The sequence below is a fragment of the Salmo trutta genome, chromosome 21, assembly GCF_901001165.1.
Source record: "Salmo trutta chromosome 21, fSalTru1.1, whole genome shotgun sequence".
NCBI classification, from domain to species: domain Eukaryota; kingdom Metazoa; phylum Chordata; class Actinopteri; order Salmoniformes; family Salmonidae; genus Salmo; species Salmo trutta.
The window spans coordinates 52620577-52643922 of record NC_042977.1 but is presented as its reverse complement, the minus strand read 5'-3'; the positions used below and the strand labels follow the sequence as shown (position 1 = coordinate 52643922).

Here is a 23346-nt window from a genome sequence, read left to right as displayed (position 1 = left end):
AGGTACCTTAATAGAAAATGACTCAAGTAAAAGTGAAAGTCAACCAATAAAATACTACTTGAGTAAAAGTCTAAAATTATTTGGTATTAAATGTACTTAAGTATCAAAAGTATAAATAATAGAAAATTCCTTATATTAAGCAAACCAGACACGATTTTCTTGTTTTTTTAAATTTACAGATAGCCAGGTGTACAGTTCAACACTCAGATATAATTTGCAAACGAAGCATTTGTATTTCGTGATTCTGCCAGATCAGAGGCAGTAGGGATGATCAGGGATGTTCTCTTGATAAGTGTGTGAATTAGACAATTATCCTGTGCAGCTAAGCATTCAAAATGTGATGTGTACTTTTGGGTGTCAGGGAAAATGTAAGGAGTAAAAAGTACATTATTTTCTTTAGGAATGTAGTGGAGCAAAAGTTGTCAAAAATATAAATATTAAAGAAAAGTACAGATACCCAAAAAGTACTTTACACCACTCCTGTTTTCACTGCTCCTGCCATAGACTCCCAGTCAAGTCCAGTTCTGAGGAGCTGTGAAACCAGACGTCGAGAGAGAAAGAGAGAAAGAGAAAGAGAAAGAGAAAGAGAAAGAGAAAGAGAAAGAGAAAGAGAAAGAGAAAGAGAAAGAGAAAGAGAAAGAGAGAGAGAGAGAGAGAGAGAGAGAGAGAGAGAGAGAGAGAGAGATGGCTGGTGGGCAAGACTAGAACATGCTCTCTCTGCGGAAGAGGCGGAGCTTGGTCAGGAAGTTAAAGTAGGTGAATGTCAGGCAGACCAACAGGTTCTTCATTGGGTAAAGCAGCGGTGTGATGTAGCCGTGGACAGAGATCAGAGCGAGCCGCAGCAGCAGGAAAGGCAGGTCCTGCAGGAAAAAGCCAGCTGATGGCAGTAGAGCGCTGTGAGGCGTCACTGCCAGACGGAGACAAGACAGAAATGCCAGGATGTAGACAGCAAACACCCAGCCAGAGTAAAACACGTCTGGAATCCCCGCCACGCGCACCAGCTCCACCACATCCATCCAGAACAGGAAGCTGTGAACAAACACCTCTGACCTCATATCCTGGGACCACAGGACACGGAGCGGGCCAGAGTGGGAGTGTGACGAGGAGTACAGGTAGGCCGCGCTGGCTGGTCGTGAGCCGACTGCTTCCTGGTCCCTCCACCTCCCTGTAGCCGAGCCGTTCCCCAACACCTCGTTCTGCCCCCTCTCATAGTACAGCTGGCCCGACACGCTGTTCACCTGCTCCAGGTGGGTCAGAACAGGACCCGGCATGTCCAGATCCATTTCCATACGGTCTGCTGGAGGAGACAACAGGACATCATTATATAGTAGTATCAGTGGTGCCCACATTGATCGTGTCCCTGCTTAGAAGAATACTTATTTTATAGAAATAGGTCATGCCTTTCATCAAATAGCAGAAAACAGATCATTCAGTCGACACTCTTACCGGTTACAGACTATGGCAATATTGTCTACATCAGGGATGTCAAACTCATTTTGCCCAGGGACCGCATTTGGTCTTCAATGAGGTCTGGAGGGCCACATTGAAAATGTGTTATATTTCCTCGTTGACAAAGTGTGGAAAAAAATCATCTCAATCCATTATTTTGGGAATTCTCGATGCTCTCTGACTGTTTAGCTTTTTCAGCGAGCTGGACCCAGTCAAGAAACAATATGAATGTAGGTCCATCATCATTACCGTAAATTCCGGACTATAAGCCGGAACTTTTTTCCCAGGCTTTGAACCTCGCGGCTTAAACAATGACGCGGCTAATATATGGATTTTTCCCGCTTTCAATTTTTTTTTCTCCAAAAAAACACATTCTGTGACGTGCTCAGTTTTTTGGCGGCATGAAGCTTTCATTAGACCAATGAAATTGCCGAACGGATGAAGGTCAAACAACCTTTTTGTTTACTGTTTAGATTAAATCGAGCGCTCTCAAACTTCCCATCATTCTGATTACGGTAGTCATTTTGTCACCCTTATCATGGCAAAGACAGAGAAATGCATATGATGCAGCTTTCAAGTTGAAGGCGATTGATCTGGCTGTTGGAAAAAGAAATAGAGCTGCTGCACGGGAGCTTGGTCTTAATGAGTCGATGATAAGACGTTGGAAACAGCAGCGTGAGGAATTGACTCAGTGCAAAAAGACAACTAAAGCTTACTGCTAATTTTTTATTTTTTGTTACAAGCCGTGTTTCGTTAAAGCCTATTTATTTTTGTTACAAGCCGTGTTTCGTTAAAGCCTATTTATTTTTGTTACAAGCCGTGTTTCATTAAAGCCTGTGTAAAGTTAATTTGTTTCAATGTACCGGTAGGCACCTGCGCTTATAGACATGTGCGGCTTATTTATGTTCAAAATATATATATATTTTTTAAATTCAGTGGGTGCGGTTTATATTCAGGTGCGCTTAATAGTCCGGAAATTACGGTACTACAGTTTCCATTTGGATTTAGTCATTTCTAAAAGGTCCAATGCAGCTGTCTTTTTATCTCTATCAAATAATATTTGATTCTGTATAATTCTGGCCCCTCTTTGGACACTGTGTTAACTAACCTCCAGACAAGCTTCAATGCCATACAACTCTCCTTCCGTGGCCTACAATTGCTCTTAAATGCAAGTAAAACTAAATGCATGCTCTTCAACCGATCGCTGCCCGCACCTGCCCGCTCGTCCAGCATCACTACCAATGTCCCATATATTACCCACCACTGTGACCTGTATGCTCTCGTTGGCTGGCCCTCGTTTCGTATTCGTCGCCGAACCCACTGGCTCCAGGTCATCTATAAGTCTTTGCTAGGTAAAGCCCCACCTTATCTCAGCTCACTGGTCACCATAGCAGCAATCACCCGTAGCACGCGCTCCAGCAGGTATATTTCACTGCTCATCCCCAAAGCCTATTCCTCCATTGGCCGCCTTTCCTTCCAGTTCTCTGCTGCCAATAACAGGAACGAATTGCAAAAATCACTGAAGTTGGAGACATCTCCCTCACTAACTTTAAGCATCAGCTGTCAGAGCAGCTCACAAATCATTGCACCTATACATAGCCCATCTGTAAATAGCCCATCCAACTAACTCATCCCCATATTGTTATTTATTTATTTTTGCTCCTTCGCACCCCAGTATCTCTACTTGCACATTCATCTTCTGCACATCTATCACTCCAGTGTTTAATTGCTAAATTCTAATTACTTCGCCACTACGGCCTATTTATTGCCTTACCTCATTTGCACACACTGTATATAGATTTTTTTTTCTGTTGTGTTATTGACTGTATGTTTGCTTATTCCATGTGTTGTTGTTTGTGTCGCACTGCTTTGCTTTATCTTGGCCAGGTTGCAGTTGTAAATGAGAACTTGTTCTCAACTGGCCTACCTGGTTAAATAAAGGTGAAATAAAAATATCTGGGTAAGAATTTAGTATCTTACTGTGATTGTTTTCAATCAAAATGGTCAAATATAGTTCTTAGCAACAAGCAATTTCCCAAGCTTGAATTTTGCTAGGACTGTCTGGGAGTGGTATGAGTGGGGAGAGGAAAACTAGCTGTTATTGGCAAAGGCTTGGAACCATCTTTGTTATTGGTCTATTAACTAATGTACCGCCTGGTGATGACACCAGGCAGGCCAAAACTCCATCCCACAAAAACAGAGCTGTTTGAAAAGACCGCCTAACAGTAAAGGGGAATTATCATCAATTTCACACTATCATTCCAACCTCAAAGTGGAAATATACACTACCTTTCAAAAATGTGGGGTCACTTAGATATGTCCTTGTTTTTGAAAGAAAAGCCAATTTTTTTTGTCCATTAAAATATCAAATTTATCAGAAATTCAGTGTAGACATTGTTAATGTTGTAAATGACTATTGTAGCTGGTAATGGCTGATTTTGAATGGAATATCTACAGAGGCCCATTATCAACAACCATCCCTCCCGTGTTCCAATGGCACGTTGTGTTAGCTAATACAAGTTGATCATTTTAAAAGGCTAATTGATCATTAGAAAACCCTTATGCAATTATGTTAGCACAGCTGAAAACTGTTGTCCTGATTAAAGAAGCAATAAAAAAAACTGGCCTTCTTTAGACTAGTTGAGTATCTGGAGCATCAGCATTTGTGGGTTTGATTACAGGCTCAAAATGGCCAGAAACAAAGCACTTTCTTCTGAAACTAGTCAGTCTACACCTCACAAGTCCTTCATTAAATAGTACCCGCAAAACACCAGTGTCAACAGTGAAGAGGTGACTCCGGGATGCTGGCCTTCTAGGCAGAGTTACAAAGAAAAAGCCATATCTCCGACTGGCCAATAAAAATAAAAAATTAAGATGGGCAAAAGAACACAGACACTGGACAGAGGAACTCTGCCTAGAAGGCCAGCATCCCAGAGTAGCCTCTTCACTGTTGACGTTGAGACTGGTGTTTTGCGGGTACAATTTAATGAAGCTGCCAGTTGAGGACTTGTGAGGCATCTGTTTCTCAAACTAGACATTCTAATGTACTTGTCCTCGTGCTAAGTTGGGCACCGGGGCCTCCCACTCTTTCTATTCTGGTTAGAGCCAGTTTGCTCTGTTCTGTGAAGGGAGTAGTACACAGCGTTGTACGAGATCTTCAGTTTCTTGGCAATTTCTTGCATGCAATAGCCTTCATTTCTCAGAACAAGAATAGACTGACGAGTTTCAGAAGAAAGGTCTTTGTTTCTGGCCATTTTGAGCCTGTAATCGAACCCACAAATGCTGATGCTACAGATACTCAGCTAGTCTAAAGGCAGACAGTTGTATAGCTTCTTTAATCAGGACAACAGTTTAACAGTTTTCATCCAGATACTCAACTAGTCTAAAGGCCAGTTTTGCTGCTTCTTTAATCAGAACAGTTTTCAGCTGTGCTAAAATAATTGAATAAGGGTTTTCTAATGATCAATTAGCCTTTTAAAATGATCAACTTCGATTAGCTAACACAACGTGCCATTGGAACACAGGAGTGATGGTTGCTGATATTGGGCCTCTGTACGCATATGTAGATATTCCATTCAAAATCAGCCGTTACCAGTTACAATAGTCATTTACAACATTAACAATGTCTACACCAAGTTTCTGATCAATTTGTGAGGCAGTGAGGCAGTAACAACGGTACCATGCCCAGTGAGGCAGTAACAACGGTACCATGCCCAGTGAGGCAGTAACAACGGTACCATGCCCAGTGAGGCAGTAACAACGGTACCATGCCCAGTCAGGCAGTAACAACGGTACCATGCCCAGCGAGGCAGTAACAACAATACCATGCCCAGTGAGGTAGTAACAACGGTACCATGCCCAGTCAGGCAGTAACAACGGTACCATGCCCAGTGAGGTAGTAACAATGGTACCTTGCCCTGTGAGGCTGCACGGCCGGATCCTCTCGATGATATCAACACAGATGAGAGAGAAGAGCACAAGAGAGATGGGCAGCTCAGAGAAGTGGTCCTGTCTGTACTGTGGTCCCTTATCCACCTGCACCTGAATGGACCAACGTAGAGCGAGATTGAGTTAGGGTTTAGGGCTAGGGGTTAAGGTTAGATGTCAGGGGTTAAGTTTAGGGCTAGGGGTTAAGGTTAGGGTTAGATGTCAGGGGTTAAGGCAGTTCAGAGAAGTGGTCCTATCTGTACTCTGATCCTTTATCCACCTGCACCTGCATGGAGCAACTTAGAGACAGTTAAGGGTTAAGGTTAGGGTTAGGGGTTAGGGATAGAGTTCAAGGGTTAAGGAAGCTCAAGAGTATCTGTCCACTGGCATCAGAGAAAATGTCTTCTGTAACCACGTTTCAAATCAAATCTTATTTGTCACATGCGCCAAATACAACAGGTATTCAGCGCTTACTTAGAAGCCCTTAAACAACAATGCAGTTAAGAGATAAGAACAACAAATAATTAAAGAGCAGCAGTAAATAACAATAGCGGGGCTATATACAGGGGGTACCGATACAGAGTATGTGCGGGGGCACCGGTGTCGAGGTAATTGAGGTAATATGCATATGTACAGTCGTGGCCAAACGTTTTGAGAATGACACAAATATTAATTTCCACAAAGTTTGCTGCTTCAGTGTCTAGATATTTTTGTCAGATGTTACTATGGAATACTGAAGTATAATTACAAGCATTTCATAAGTGTCAAAGGCTTTTATTGACAATTACATGAAGTTGATGCAAAGAGTCAATATTTGCAGTGTTGACCCTTTTTCAAGACCTCTGCAATCCACCCTGGCATGCTGTCAATTAACTTCTGGGCCACATCCTGACTGATGGCAGCCCATTCTTGCATAATCAATGCTTGGAGTTTGTCAGAATTTGTGGGTTTTTGTTTGTCCACCCACCTCTTGAGGATTGACCACAAGTTCTCAATGGGATTAAGGTTTGGGGAGTTTCCTGCCCATGGACACAAAATATTGATGTTTTGTTGCCCGAGCCACTTAGTTATCACTTTTGCCTTATGGCAAGGTGCTCCATCATGCTGGAAAATGCATTGTTCGTCACCAAACTGTTTCTGGATGGTTGGGAGAAGTTGCTCTCGGAGGGTGTGATGGAACCATTCTTTATTCATGGCTGTGTTCTTAGGCAAAATTGTGAGTGAGCCCACTCCCTTGGCTGAGAAGCAACCCCACACATGAATGGTCTCAGGATGCTTTACTGTTGGCATGACACAGGACTGATGGTAGCGCTCACCTTGTCTTCTCCGGACAAGCTTTTTTCCGGATACCCCAAACAATCGGAAAGGGGATTCATCAGAGAAAATGACTTTACTCCAGTCCTCAGCAGTCCAATCCCTGTACCTTTTGCAGAATATCAGTCTGTCCCTGATGTTTTTCCTGGAGAGAAGTGGCTTCTTTACTGCCCTTCTTGACACCAGGCCATCCTCCAAAAGTCTTCGCCTCACTGTGCGTGCAGATGCACTCACACCTGCTTGCTGCCATTCCTGAGCAAGCTCTGTACTGTTGGTGCCCCGATCCCGCAACTGAATCAACTTTAGGAGATGGTCTTGGCACTTGCTGGACTTTCTTGGGCGCCCTGAAGCCTTCTTCACAACAATTGAACTGCTCTCCTTTAAGTTCTTGATGATCCGATAAATGGTTGATTTAGGCGCAATCTTACTGGCATCAATATCCTTGCCTGTGAAGCCCTTTTTGTGCAAAGCAATGATGACGGCACGTGTTTCCTTGAAGGTAACCATGGTTGACAGAGGAAGAACAATGATTCCAAGCACCACCCTCCTTTTGATGCTTCCAGTCTGTTACTCGAACTCAATCAGCATGACAGAGTGATCTCCAGCCTTGTCCTCATCAACACTCACACCTGTGTTAATGAGAGAATCACTGACATGATGTCAGCTGGTCCTTTTGTGGCAGGGCTGAAATGCAGTGGAAATGCTTTTGGGGATTCAGTTCAATTGCATGGCAAAGAGGGACTTTGCAATTAATCTGAACACTCTTCATAACATTCTGGAGTATATGCATATTGCCATCATACAAACTGAGGTAGCAGACTTTGTGAAAATTAATATTTGTGTAATTCTCAAAACTTTTGGCCACGACTACAGTTGAAGTCGGGAGTTTACATACACCTTAGCCAAATACCTTTAAACACAGTTTTTTCCACAATTCCACATCCCAGTAAAAATTCTCTGTCTTTGGTCAGTTAGGATCAACACTTTATTTTAAGAATGTGAAATGTCAGAATAATAGTAGAGAGAATGATTTATTTCAGATTTTATTTCTTTCATCACATTCCCAGTGGGTCAGAAGTTTACATACACTCAATTAGTATTTGGTCAAACGTTTCAGGTAGCCTTCTACAAGCTTCCCACAATAATTTGGGTGAATTTTGGCCCATTCCTCCTGACAGAGCTGGTGTAACTGAGTCAGGTTTGTACATTAGGCCTCCTTGCTCGCACACGCTTTTTCAGTTCTGCCGGCAAATTTTCTATAGGACTGAGGTCAGGGCTTTGTGATGGCCACTCCAATACCTTGACTTTGTTGTCCTTAAGCCATTTTGCCACAACTTTGGAAGTATGCTTGGGGTCATTGTCAATTTGGAAGATCCATTTGCGACCAAGCTTTAACTTCCTGACTGATGTCTTGAGATGTTGCTTCAATATATCCATATAATTTTCCTCCCTCATGATGCCATCTATTTTGTGAAGTACACCAGTCCCTCCTGCAGCAAAGCACCCCCACAACATGATGCTGCCACCCCCGTGCTTCATGGTTGGGATGGTGTTCTTAGGCTTGCAAGCCTCCCCCTTTTTCCTCCAAACATAATGATGGTCATTATGGCCAAACAGTTCTATTTTTGTTTCATCCGACCAGAGGACATTTCTCCAACAAGTACGATCTTTGTCCCCATGTGCAGTTGCAAACCGTAGTCTGGCTTTTTTTATGGCGGTTTTGGAGCAGTGGCTTCTTCCTTGCTGAGCGGCCTTTCAGGTTATGTCGATACAGGACTCGTTTTACTGTGGATATAGATACTTCTGAACCCGTTTCTTCCAGCATCTTCACAAGGTCCTTTGCTGTTGTTCTGGGATTGATTTGCACTTTTTGCACCAAATTACGTTCATCTCAAGCAGACCGAACACGTCTCCTTCCTGAGCGGTATGACGGCTGCGTGGTCCCATGGAGTTTATACTTGCGTACTATTGTTTGTACATATAAACGTGGTACCTTCAGGCGTTTGGAAATTGCTCCCAAGGATTAAGCAGATTTATGGAGGTCTACAATTAGTTTTCTGAGGTCTTGGATGATTTATTTAGATTTTCCCATGATGTCAAGCAAAGAGGCGCTGAGTTTGAAGGTAGGCCTTGAAATACATCCACGGGTACACCTCCAATTGACTAAAATTATGTCAATTAGCCTATCAGAAGCTTCTAAAGCCATGACATGATTTTCTGGAATTTTCCAAGCTGTTTAAAGGCAGTCAATGTAGTGTATGTAAACTTCTGACCCGCTGGAATTATGATACAGTGAATTATATGTGAAATAATCTGTCTTAACAATTGTTGGAAAAATAACTTGTCATGCACAAAGTAGATGTTGTCATGACGTTGGCCTCTTTGGGTACAGGGAGGACAGTTGGCCCCCTCCCCTTTGTACCATCCCCCAACCTACCTTCCCCCCAACCCAGGCCCTGTGTGAAAGGGTTATAAAAACTCTAAGAGGAGAATCTCCTACCACATGTTTCATAGAGAGACAAAGGAAATTCTTCCAACTCATAGAATTGGAGAACCGAGCGACATGTGTGTTCTGGAGAAGGTATGGAAGATTGGTGAAGAATCCAGCTACGAACTGGTCCGCTTGGTACAATTTTGTGATACTCAAAGAGACAATATAGCCATATTACCATAAAACTGTTTATATAATAGCCTCAGCGATGAGACCTGCATCATAATGGTTGTATAAAATGTATTAATAAGGATAAAGCTATTTGTAATACATTGAGATGCTATGTACTGATGTTAATGTGATAGAATTGGATTTCTGTACCAAGCTTCACTCAGCCATCGGCACGCCCCCCAAGGGACACAGACAGGACCAGGCGTCATTTGACAAGCCTGTTCAAGGGTCACTATAAAACTATACCCTGAGCTACATTTCTCCAGACCAGGCCTCCACTCCATGGCCAATAGGTTTACCATCCAATTCCTCTACTGAAAGTGAACTATACCACGTGGTTAACTTTTAGACTATTGATAGAGACAGAATAAGAACAAGTCTTTGATATTAATTATTAGTCTGCAGCTAAGTAAATTATATCGTCGAACGCGAAGACCAACGAAACATCCATTCTATAACGACATTAATGAATGTCGCTTTGAAAGATCCATTCTAACCAAGAGAGAGAGAGAGAGAGAGAGAGAACTCTCCATCAGAACGACGCTCGAACAAGGATCCCGACGACACATGAGCGTAAATATATATTGATTGCAATTGTTCCCGAATGAGTGAGCCTTCAATTGTCAATTGTTAATATTAATGAACTCTGTGTACCTTCTCAGCTGACCGTTTATGACCCATTGTCTAACAGACCAGCCATGCCTGTTAGCCATTAGGGCACATTACTATACCAATCCTTTGTGACGATAATTAATGTTTGTATGTTTTCTGTTAATTACTTAGTGTAGTAAATAAATGATTTTAAGACAATTGATGTATGGATGATTTTAGTAAAGACTGGGTTCGTGCAGATACAACAATTTACGAAGTTTGGAATGAGACTGGACTCGAGGTAAAATACACCATTTAAACCAGAAGATAATCGGCCTATATTATAATATAGGAAAGTTATATTAGGAAAATTATAACTTTGTAATCTGAATATTTTTCTTGGTGCCCCGATCTTCTAGTTAATTACAATTAAACGATTAATCAGTTTAATCGCGTGATAATAATTACAGGGAGTTAATTGATAATCATGTCTTCAGTTTAATGGTACCCCAAAGACACAACAATGTCCTAACCGACTTGCCAAAACTATAGTTTGTTGACAAGAAATTTGTGGAGTGGTTGAAAAATTTGTTTTAATGACTCCAACGTAAGTGTATGTAAACTTCCGACTTCAACTGTAGGTAGAGTTAATAAAGTTGCCATCCAATTTTTATTCAAGTAATGTCATACCATAAAAGTCTGATGGTAACAGAAAGTTTTGGTACAATTTTATAAATGCTGACAGATATTTTGTTCGTTCGACATGGTGGGATATTTTTGTAAATAATTATGCAAGAAATGGCAGTGGAAACACCTTCATGCGGAAATATTGATTTAATAACCATCATATGGAGTAATGTGATGATATGGTGTGTGGTCCTCCTACTACAACTCTGAAAAGCATGGAGTTTATTAGGCTACAGATTAAATAATTTATGAACTTCACAGGCTGGTGAAAGGTCATGAGCTTGGTGCTCCTTTCCAATAAATATTCAAGGGCTGATTCTGGTGACATGATGATCCATGCTTGATTGCCGTTTGACAAAGAAAAATATTCTCACTTTTATCTATTTAATGCAACAGTTTTTGTGACAAAAGCAAATGGTAGAGTTGAAAATGCAATAAACACATTGAACTTTAGATTTTTTTCGGTACATGAAAACTTACGCAAAAAAGTATATTTTGTGTGCACTACATCATCACACTGATTTTTATCTGCAACAACTCAGTTTGGTGGAAACCTATAACCTATACCTAGCTATAGAGAGACGCTGTCAGGAAAACGTCTTCATAGAGACGCTGTCAGGAAAACGTCTTCACAGAGACGCTGTCAGGAAAACGTCATCATAGAGACGCTGTCAGGAAAACGTCATCATAGAGACGCTGTCAGGAAAACGTCATCATAGAGACGCTGTCAGGAAAACGTCATCAGAGACACTGTCAGGAAAAAGTCTTCATAGAGACATTGTCAGGAAAACGTCATCATAGATACACTGTCAGGAAAACGTCTTCATAGAGACACTGTCAGGAAAACGTCATCATAGATACGCTGTCAGGAAAACGTCTTCATAGAGACACTGTCAGGAAAACGTCTTCATAGAGACACTGTCAGGAAAACGTCTTCATAGAGACACTGTCAGGAAAACGTCTTCATAGAGACACTGTCAGGAAAACGTCTTCATAGAGACACTGTCAGGAAAACGTCTTCATAGAGACACTGTCAGGAAAACGTCTTCATAGAGACACTGTCAGGAAAACATCATCATTGAGATAGAGAAATCAAAAATCTTCATTAAAGATTTTGGCAGTGCTAAAACAACATTCCATATTATATGAAGCCATCTGGTTTTATTAACTGTCATAACACCCAGTAAGATCTCATTGAATGTCCTGAACATCAGCGAAGGAGATGCTATGAAACAGGAATGTCCTGAACATTAGCAAAGGAGATGCTATGAAACAGGAATGTCCTGAACATCAGCGAAGGAGATGCTATGAAACAGGAATGTCCTGAACATCAGCGAAGGAGATGCTATGAAACAGGAATGTCCTGAACATCAGCAAAGGAGATGCTATGAAACAGGAATGTAGCTGGTATATTTTGTGACCAAGTGTTGGTTATTAGGGTGAGACGGTCTCACCCCAGCCGTCTCACCCTAATAACCAACACTTGGTCACAAAATATACCAGCTACATTCCTGTTTCATAGCATCTCCTTCGCTGAGACGGCTGGGGTGAGATGGCTGGGGTGAGACGGCTGGGGTGAGACGGCTGGGGTGAGACGGCTGGGGTGAGACGGCTGGGGTGAGACGGCTGGGGTGAGACAGTTGGGGTGAGAGTTAAGGTTAGGGTGAGAGTTAAGGTTAGGGTGAGACGGTTAGGGTGAGACGGTTAGGGTGAGACGGTTAGGGTGAGACGGTTAGGGTGAGACGGTTAGGGTGAGACGGTTAGGGTTAGTGTGAAAATGTAATGACATAACCTTGTGTTTGAATTCCTACTTCATTCCACCGTGAATCAGGTTAATAGTCAACCTGTTGTATTTAGGATTGTTAGTGAGTACCTGACTCCCCGTCACACCCTGTACCTGTGTGTGTGTGTGTGTGTGTGTGTGTGTGTGTGTGTGTGTGTGTGTGTGTGTGTGTGTGTGTGTGTGTGTGTGTGTGTGTGTGTGTGTGTGTATGCGTGTGTGTGCGTGCGTGTAACCAGGTGGCGAATTGCATCTCTGCATGTCTGGCAGACATATCAGTGTGGGTGACGGATCACCACCTCAAGCTGAACCTCGGCAAGACGGAGCTGCTCTTCCTCCTGGGGAAGGACTGCCCGTTCCATGATCTCGCCATCACGGTTGACAACTCCATTGTGTCCTCCTACCAGAGTGCTAAGAACCTTGGCGTGACCCTGGACAACACCCTGTCGTTCTCCGCTAACATCAAGGCGGTGACCCGATCCTGTAGGTTCATGCTCTACAACATTCGCAGAGTACGACCCTGCCTCACACAGGAAGCGGCGCAGGTCCTAATCCAGGCACTTGTCATCTCCCGTCTGGATTACTGCAACTCCCTGTTGGCGGGGCTCCCTGCCTGTGCCATTAAACCCCTACAACTCATCGAGAACGCCGCAGCCCGTCTGGTGTTCAACCTTCCCAAGTTCTCTCACGTCACCCCGCTCCTCCGCACACTCCACTGGCTTCCAGTTGAAGCTCGCATCCGCTACAAGACCATGGTGCTTGCCTACGGAGCTGTGAGGGGAACGGCACCTCTGTACCTTCAGGCTCTGATCAGTCCCTACACCCAAACAAGGGCACTGCGTTCATCCACCTCTGGCCTGCTCGCCTCCCTACCTCTGCGGAAGCACAGTTCCCGCTCAGCCCAGTCAAAACTGTTCGCTGCTCTGGCACCCCAATGGTGGAACAAGCTCCCTCACGACGCTAGGACAGCGGAGTCAATCACCACCTTCCGGAGACACCTGAAACCCCACCTCTTTAAGGAATACCTAGGATAGGATAAACTAACCCACCCCCCCACAAAAAAAATAAAAAAATAAAAGTAAAACTTAAAAAAGATAGATGTACTGTTGTTCCACTGGATATCATAAGGTGAATGCACCAATTTGTAAGTCGTTCTGGTTAAGAGCATCTGCTAAATGACGTAAATGTAAAATGTGTGTGTGGTCACTGTGCACACATACTCCACTCACGAGAGAGTCAAAAAGTCAAGTGACACATGCATTGACATTTATATAATAAAAAAAAAATGATGTTTTACCTTGGAACCGGCGATCAGAATAGAGAAGCATGGTAACGTGCACAGAATCACATAGGCCAATGTTGTTGGTCTCCTGAAAAACAGCATGTTAGTCAATGACATAGGCCAAACTACAACCCAAATACTATACTACATACTACAACCCAAATACTATACTACAACCCAAATACTATACTACAACCCAAATACTATACTACAACCTGAATACTATACTACAACCCAAATCCTCCAATACCGCAACCCTGGCGTTGCAAGTGCCATGCTCTACCAACTGAGCTACACAGGAAAATGTAATACATAATGTATAATGAATAATGTAATGTATAACGTAAAATATAATGTTATAAAACATCAATATTTTGTGTCCATGGGCAGGAAACTCCCCAGACCTTAATCCCATTGAGAACTTGTGGTCAATCCTCAAGAGGCGGGTGGGACAAACAAAAACCCACAAATTCTGACAAACTCCAAGCATTGACTATGCAAGAATGGGCTGCCATCAGTCAGGATGTGGCCCAGAAGTTAATTGACAGCATGCCAGGGCAGATTGCAGAGGTCTTGAAAAAGAAGGGTCAACAATGTAAATATTGACTCTTTGCATCAACTTCATGTAATTGTCAATAAAAGCTTTTGACACTTATGAAATGCTTGTAATTATACTTCAGTATTCCATAGTAACATTTGACAAAAATATCTAAAGACACTGAAGCAGCAAACTTTGTGGAAATTAAAATTTGTGTCATTCTCAAAACTTTTGGCCACCACTGTATAATGTAATGTGTACTGTATAATGTCATGGCTTACTGTATAATGTAATATGTAATGTATAATATGATATGTATAATGTATATGATTTGTAATATGTAATGTATAATATGATATGTATAACATAATGTGATATGTATAATGTAATGAATAATATGATATGTATAATATGATATGTATAATGTAATATGATATGTATAATGTAATGAATAATATATGTATAATATGATATGTATAATATGATATGTATAATGTAATGTATAATATGATATGTATAATGTAATGTATAATATGATATGTATAATGTATTGCATAATATATGCATAATGTAATGTGTACTGTATAATGTAATGTATAATATGCTATGTATAACGTAATGTGTACTGTATAATGTAATATGCAAAATAATGTATAATATGATTGTATAATGTATATGATATGTATAATGAAATGTATAATATGATATGTAATATATTGTATCATGCAAAGTGTGATGTATAATGTCATGCGTAATGTAATATATCATAAAAAGTGTGACGTATAATGTCATATGTCATGTGTAGTATAACATAATGCCATGTATAATGTAATATGTAATGTATAATATTATGTAATGTATAATATAACAATTTAATGTATAAAGTAATGTATAATGTCATGTATAACATATGTCATGTATAACGTAATATGTAATGTAAGGTATAATGTAATGTTTAATATAATGTATAAAGTCATATTTAATATAAGGTTTAATAAATAATGTAATGTCTAATATAATGTAATGTATAATATGTCATGTATAATGTAATGTCTAATATAATGTATAATATGTAATGTATAATGTGTCACGCAAAGTGTAATGTATACTATATAATGTAAAGTGTGATGTATACTCTATAATGTACGTGATGTATAATGTAAAATGTAATGTATAATGCAATGTTGTAATTTATGAATGTGATGTATAATGTATAACACAATATATAATGTAATGTATAATTACATTATGTTTTAGATTGCAGCCCAAAAAAATGCTTCAGTGTTCAAGTAACAGACACATCTTAACATCAACTGTTCAGAGGACACTGCGTGAATCAGGCTTTCATGGTCGAATTGCTGCAAAGAAACCAAGTGAACGGGTGATGCATGAACGGGTGACGCATGTGTGGTTCCCACCGTGAAGCATGGAGAAGGTGTGATGGTGCGTTGCTGGTGACACGGTTTGTGATTTATTTAGAATTCAAGGCACACTTAACCAGCATGGCATCCACAGCATTCTGCAGCGATACGCCATCCCATCTGGTATGAGCTTATTGGGACCATCATTTGTTTTTCAACAGGACAATGACTCAAAACACACTTCCAGGCTGTGTAAGGACTATTTGACCAAGAAGGAGAGTGATGGAGTGATGCATCAGATGACCTGGCCTCCACAATCACCTGACCTCAACCCAATTTAGATGGTTTGGAATGAGTTGGACCGCAGAGTGAAGGAAAATCAGCCAACAAGTGCTCAGCATGTGTGGGAACTCCATCATGTTGGAAAAGCATTCCTTATGAAGCTGGCTGAGAGAATGCCAAGAGTGTGCACTCTGTCATCAACACCAAGCCATAAGACTCCTGAACATCTCATCAATTGGCTACCCAGACTATTTGCATTGCCCCCCCCCACGCCGCTGCTACTCTCTGTTGTCATCATCTATGCATAGTAATTTTAATAACTCTACCTACATGTACATATTACCTCAACTAACCGGTGTCCCCGCACATTGACTCTGTACTGGTACCCCCTGTATATAGTCTCCACATTGACTCTGTACCGGTACCCCCTGTATATAGCCTCCACATTGACTCTGTACCGGTACCCCACAGTATATAGTAAGCATTTCATTGTAAGGCTTACACCTGTTAAATTCGGTGCATGTGACTAATACAATTTTATTTGATTAGGGGCGTCAGTTTGGATGGGGAGCGTCGCTGCACAGCTATTTTCAGGTCTCTCCTGAGATGTTTGATCGGGTTCAAGTCCGGGCACTGGCTGGGCCACTCAAGGACATCCCCACAGCATGATGCTTTCACCACAATGCTTCACCATAGGGATGGTGTCAGGTTTCCTCCAGATGTGACACTAGGCGTTCAGGCCAGAGTTCAATCTTGGTTTCATCAGACCAGAGAATCTTGTTTCTCAAGGTCTGAGAGTCCTTTAGGTGCCTTTTGGCTAACTCCAAGTGGGCTGTTGTGCCTTTTACTTTAGAGAGTGGCTTCCGTCTGGCAAATCTAACATAAAGGACTGATTGGTGGAGTGCTGCACAGCTGGTGTCCTTCTGGAAGGTTCTCCCATCTCCACGGGGGAACTCTGGAGCTCTGTCAGAGTGACCATCGGGTTCTTGGTCACCTCCCAAACCAAGGCCCTTCTCCCCCGATTGCACAGTTTGGCCAGGCGGCCAGCTCTAGGAAGAGTCTTGGTGGTTCCAAACTTATTCCATTTAAGAATGATGGAGGCAACTGTGTTCGTTGGTACCTTCAATGCTGCAGAAATGTTTTGGTACCCTTCCCAGAATCTGTGCCACAACACAATCCTGTCTCGGAGCTCTACGGACAATTCCTTCGACCTCATGGCTTGGTTTCTGCTCTGACAACTGTGGGCCCTTATATAGACAGGTGTGTGCCTTTCGAAATCATGTCCAATCAACTGCATTTACCACAGGTGGACTCCAATCAAGTTGTGGAAACACCTCAAGGATGATCAAGATGCACCTGAGCTCAATTTCGAGTCTCATAGCAAAGGGCCTGAATACTTATGTAAAAAGGTATGTTTTTTATTTTTAATACATTTGCAAAAAATCTCTAAAAACCTGCTTTCGCTTTGTCATTATGGGGTATTGTGTGTAGATTGATGAGGAAAAAATGTATTTAATACATTTTAGAATAAGGCTGTAATGTAACAAAATGTGGAAAAAGGGAAGAGGTCTGAATACTTCCCAAATGCACTGTCTAATGTAATGTACTCACCACTGCGTGATGTCTCTGATGACCGTGCGCTGCTTGAGGACAAGGTATCGGAGTGGAACCCAGACCAGCAGAGATACAGAGGTAACATAGGCTATGGAAGCTGCTACCACCAACCAATAAGCAGTCAGATCTCCTCTGACATGGAGCATCAGGGAAGCAAACCTCTCCATCACCACGAATATTGGAACACTGAGACAAGCGACCTGTAACACCTCGTACACCACCAGCTTGATCATCCGCCCTGATGGCATGTTGTCTTCAACCCTTGTCCCCCAGGGTTTAGATCCAGCCCCTTCCTTTATCAACCTCTCACTCAACACAAGTCTGGTCCGAAACCCTTTCAATTCTCAGTCTGGACTGAAACCCTTTCAATTCTCAGTCTGGTCTGAAACTACCCCTGTTTAGTCTGACTGGAGCAGAAACCAGTGAACCCTCCTGTGGACTCTGCTCACCAACACTGCTTACACATCACTGTGCAGCGTCACACGACTCGGGAAATCATATACTTTTATTACTAAGGCAATAAGGTAGTCACGCTCAACTTCTTATGGGGTCGCAAAAAGAAGCACTCCCATATTGTACTAAGGGGGGAAATATTGTTGAACATTACCAGTGTCAACTAGATTATGTATCCCAACCTAGAACATTATCAATGTCAACTGCATTACCTATCAACCTAGAACACGATCAGTGTAAAAAGAAAAGCCAGTCATACAGAAATTATATAGTAAACCACAATATTCTGGACATTTGGCTTTTAGTTTTATTGTCAATACCAATGAATAAGCATGGTTAAAATAGTAAATATTAACAGCTGGGTAGATTTAACAGAACCTTTACAACTATCATGTTTGAAAGGTAAACCCATAGAGATCCTATTAAATGACAGTTAAACCAGGCATGAAGTTTCAAGGTTGATGCTACACTATACTGTCAGTTGATCCAATGGGCTTTATATCCTCTTAAGGTCTGTTACATGCTCCGAGTATCAGGGATGTATAGGCCAGAGCTAGGGAGCAGTAGAGGATGTGGTGACAGCGTGGCCAGAGCTAGGGGGCAGTAGAGGATGTAGTGACAGCATGGACCAGAGTTAGGGGGCAGTAGAGAACGTAGTGACAGTATAGACCAGAGCTAGGGGGTAGTAGAGGGTGTAGTGACAGTATAGACCAAAGCTAGGGGGCAGTAGCGGATGTAGTGACAACATGGACCAGAGCTAGGGGCAATAGAGGATGTGGTGACAGCATGGACCAGAGCTATGGGGGCGTAGATGATGTGGTGACAGCATGGACCAGAGCTAGGGGGCAGTAGAGGATGTAGTGACAGCATGGACCAGAGCTAGGGGTAGTAGAGAATGTAGTGACTGTATAGACCAGAGCTAGGGAGCAGTAGATAATGTAGTGACAGTATGGACCAGAGCTAGGGGGAAGTAGAAGACAACACAGTAGACGACATTCCCCAGACTTGAAGTGACAGGATTCTTTAGTTGTATAAACACAACCTTCATCCACAGACCTATTGCTCGGTTCTACTTCAGATAAATACAGTCAGGGGCCAATCTATAAGGGGTAGTTAAGGTTAGATAAATACAGTCAGGGGCCAGTCTATAAGGGGTAGTTAAGGTTAGATAAATACAGTCAGGGGCCAGTCTATAAGGGGTAGTTAAGGTTAGATAAATACAGTCAGAGGCCAGTCTATAAGGGGTAGTTAAGGTTAGATAAATACAGTCACAGGCCAGTCTATAAGGGGTAGTTAAGGTTAGATAAATACAGTCACAGGCCAGTCTATAAGGGGTAGTTAAGGTTAGATAAATACATTGAGATGAACAGCAGCTCCTGGATCTAAAGGGTTAAAATGAGAGAACACTTCTTATGAGCTATTTAAATATAGACCTAAAATCAGGAAGGACATTACATTCATTTTCTATCATGACAAATTCTGTAAAGTACTGTGCATGTAAAATAGCATAACAATAATCAAATATAAATTAAAACGCACTATAAAAAAACCTAGCAATTTAACACTGGCAAGAGAAGCTTAAAGACAACAGCAGAATTAGTCAGATCCCTGGAGGCGGATCTCAAATGGAAATCTATTCCCTACATAGTTCAGTACTTTGGCCCGAGCTTCATAGGGCTGCCTCATAAGGCTCTGGTCTAGAGTAGTGTACTTCATGTCCCCAGGGACTACGCCAGTGCTCACATGTCCAGGAGAGCAGGGGCAATTGCTGCTTGTTGTTTTGTTCGGGAAACACACACACACACCCCATCAGACCTGGACAGACAAACTCAGGAAACTATACATGCTATATAATATTACTAGTACAGTACATATACTATATCATTCACTAGTACATTATATATACACACTATCAAATTACTAGTACAGTACATACCACCAGTACAGTATATATACACTATATCATATTACTAGTACAGAACATACCACCAGTACAGTATGTATACTATATCATATTACTAGTACAGTACATATCACCAGTACAGTACACACACTACATAAACAAAAATATGCAGACACCCCTTCAAACTAGTGGATTCAGCTATTTCAGCCACACCCATTGCTGACAGGTGTATAAAAATTGAGCACAGCCATGCAATCTCCATAGATTAACACTGGCAGTAGAACGGCCTTACTGAAGAGCTCAGTGACTTTCAACGTAGCACCGTCATAGGACGGCACATTTCCAACAAGTCAGTTCGTCAAATTTCTGCCCTGCTAGAGCTGCCCCGGTCAACTGTAAGTGGTGTTATTGTGAAGTGGAAACGTCTAGGAGCAACAACGGTTGCCCGAATGCATAGTGTCAACTGTAAAGTTGGTTGGAGGAGGAATAATGGTTCGGCTAGGCTCCTTAGTTCCAGTGAAGGGAAATCTTAACGTGGCAGCATACAATGACATTCTAGACGATTCTGTGCTTCCAACTTTGTGGCAACAGTTTAGGGAAGGTCCTTTCCTGTTTCAGCATGACAACGCCCACGTGGATAAAGCAAGGTCCATGCAGAAAAGGTTTGTCAAGATCGGTGTGGAAGAACTTGACTGGCCTGCACAGAGCCCTGACCTCAAACCCATCGAACACTTTTGGGATGAATTGGAACCCCAACTGTGAGCCAGGCCTAATCGCCCAACATCAGTGCCCGACCTCATTAATGCTTGTGGCTGGATTGAAGCAAGTCCCTGCAGCAATGTTCCAACATCTAGTGGAAAGCCTTCCCAGAAGAGTGGAGGCTGTTATAGCAGCAAAGGGGGACCAACTCCATATTAATGCCCAGGATCTTGGAATGAGATGTTTGAGAAACAGGTGTCCACATACCTTTGGTCATGTAGTGTGTATGTATGTATGTATATATACACTGTACTAGTCATATGATATAGTACAGCACATATGTACTATATCATATGACTAGTACAGTATGTGTCACAAGTACAGAATATATGTACTATATCATATGACTAGTACAGTATACATCACCAGTACTGTATATATGTACTATATCATGACTAGTACAGTATATCACCAGTACTGTATATATGTACTATATCATATGACTAGTATAGTATATTGTACCAGTACTGTATATATGTACTATATCATATGACTAGTATAGTATATAGTACCAGTAGAGTATAAATGTACTATACTATTTCATATGGCTAGTACAGTATATCTCACCAGTACAATATACAGCGCATTCGGAAAGTATTTAGACCCCTTCACTTTTTCCACATTTTGTTATGTTACAACCTTTTTATAAAACAGATTCAATATTTTTTTTTCTTCTCATCAATCTACACACAATACCCCCTAATAACAAAGCAAAAACGGTGTATTCAGACCTTTACTCAGTACTTTGATGAAGGACTTTTGGCAGCGATTACAGCCTCAAGTGTTCTTGGGTATGACTCTACAAGCTTGGCATACATGTATTTGGGGAATTTCTACCATTCTTCTCTGCAGATCCTCACAATCTTGGATGGGGAGCGTCACTGCACAGCCATTTTCAGGTCTCTCCAGAGATGTTCGATTGGGTTTAAGTCCGGGCTCTGGCTGGGCCACTGAAGGACATTCAGAGGCTTGCCTTGAAGCCACTCCTGCGTTGTCTTGGCTGTGTGCTTAGGGTCGTTGTCCTGTTGGAAGGTGAACCTTCACCCCAGTCTGAGGTCCCGAGCAGGTTTTCATCAAGGAGCTCTCTGTACTTTGCTCCATTCATCTTTTCCTCGATCCTGACTAGTCTCCCAGTCCCTGCTGCTGAAAATCATCACCACAGCATGATGCTGCCACCACCATGCTTCACCGTAGGCATGGTGCCAGGTTTCCTCCAGATGTGACGCTTGGCATTCAGGCAAAGAGTTCAATCTTGGTTTCATCGGACCAGAAAATCTTGTTTATCATGGTCTGAGAGCCCTTTTGTCAAATTCCAAGCGGGCTGTCATTTTACTGAGTGGCTTCCATCAGGCAACTCTACTATAAAGGCCTGATTGTTGAGTGATGCAGAGATAGTTGTTTTTCTGGAAGGTTATCCCATCTCCACAGAGGAACTCTGGAGCTCTGTCATCGGGTGGCCATCGGGTTCTTGGTCACCTCCCAGACCAAGGCCCTTCTCCCCCGACTGCTCAGTTTGGCCAGGCGGCCAGCTCTAGGAAGAGTCTTGGTGGTTCCAAACTTCTTCCATTTAAAAATGATGGAGGCCACTGTGTTCTTGGGAAGGTTCAATGCTGCCGAAATGTTTGGTACCCTTCCCAGATCTGTGCCTCGACACAATCCTGTCTCAGAGCTTCACGGACAATTCCTTCCACCTCATGGCTTGGTTTCTGCTCTGACATGCACTGTCGACTGTGGGACCTTAATATAGACAAGTGTGTGCCTTTCCAAATCATGTCCAATCAATTGAATTTACCACAGGTGGACTCCAATCAAGTTGTAGAAACATCAAGGATGATCAATGGAAACAGGATGCACCTGAGCTCAATTTCGAGTCTCATAGCAAAGAGTCTGAATACTTATGTAAATAAAGTATCTTTTTTATTTTTTATACATTTGCAAAAATCTCTAAAAACCTGTTTTTGCTTCGTCATTATGGGGTATTGTGTGTAGATTGATGAGGAAAAAAAGTAATTTAATCCATTTTAGAATGAGGCTGTGACGTAACAAAATGTGGAAAATGTCAAGGGGTCTGAATACTTTCCGAATGCACTGTAGTACATCACCAGTACAGTGTGGGTGAGTATATATCACCAGTACAGTACATTTATACAATGTCTGCATGTTTCACTATTTTCTCATCCTGAAAGTGGCTTCAGTCTTTAGTATTTCTAAAACGATGCAACGATAAGAAAGAATGAAGTAGCATAACATTTTCAGTTTCCTTTAAAAAAGAAAAGTTAAACACGTTGCTGCTTCTCTTCATGATGTGGAACATCACTCAGTCTGTTCATATGCTGGACACTCCACACGGGCTTCATGGTTCTGCTCTTTTAGGGTGAATGAGTGAGAGATTAAATGACAGAGAGAGACGAAATGAGAGAGACAGAGAGACAGAGAGAGAGAGACAGAGAGACAGAGAGAAGACAGAGAGACAGAGAGACAGAGAGACAGAGAGACAGAGAGACAGAGAGACAGGAGAGACAGAGAGACAGAGAGACAGAGAGACAGAGAGACAGAGAGACAGAGAGACAGAGAGACAGAGACAGAGAGACAGAGAGACAGAGACAGAGACAGAGAGACAGAGAGACAGAGAGACAGAGAGACAGAGAGACAGAGAGACAGAGAGACAGAGAGACAGAGAGAGAGAGAGAGAGAGAGAGAGAGAGAGAGAGAGATGAAATGACTGAGTATGCAGAATGTGTCCA

General features: G+C 42.0%; 1 protein-coding gene across 2 annotated transcripts; it reads right to left on the bottom strand.

Annotated features, from left to right (window-relative positions):
- Positions 1-417: 417 nt before the first annotated feature.
- On the bottom strand, positions 418-18871 carry tmem236 (transmembrane protein 236). 2 transcript variants are annotated; one of them, XM_029706152.1, is made up of 4 exons: positions 17485-18871; positions 13708-13780; positions 5361-5490; positions 418-1297 (listed from the first exon to the last, which is right to left on the bottom strand). In XM_029706152.1, exons 1-4 carry the CDS (start codon positions 17733-17735, stop codon positions 702-704), a joined length of 1050 nt encoding a protein of 349 aa, XP_029562012.1. In that variant the 5' UTR covers positions 17736-18871; the 3' UTR covers positions 418-701. The 2 variants fall into 2 exon arrangements, with proteins under 2 accessions (XP_029562012.1, XP_029562013.1); XM_029706153.1 differs by having other exon boundaries at positions 418-1294.
- Positions 18872-23346: the final 4475 nt, after the last annotated feature.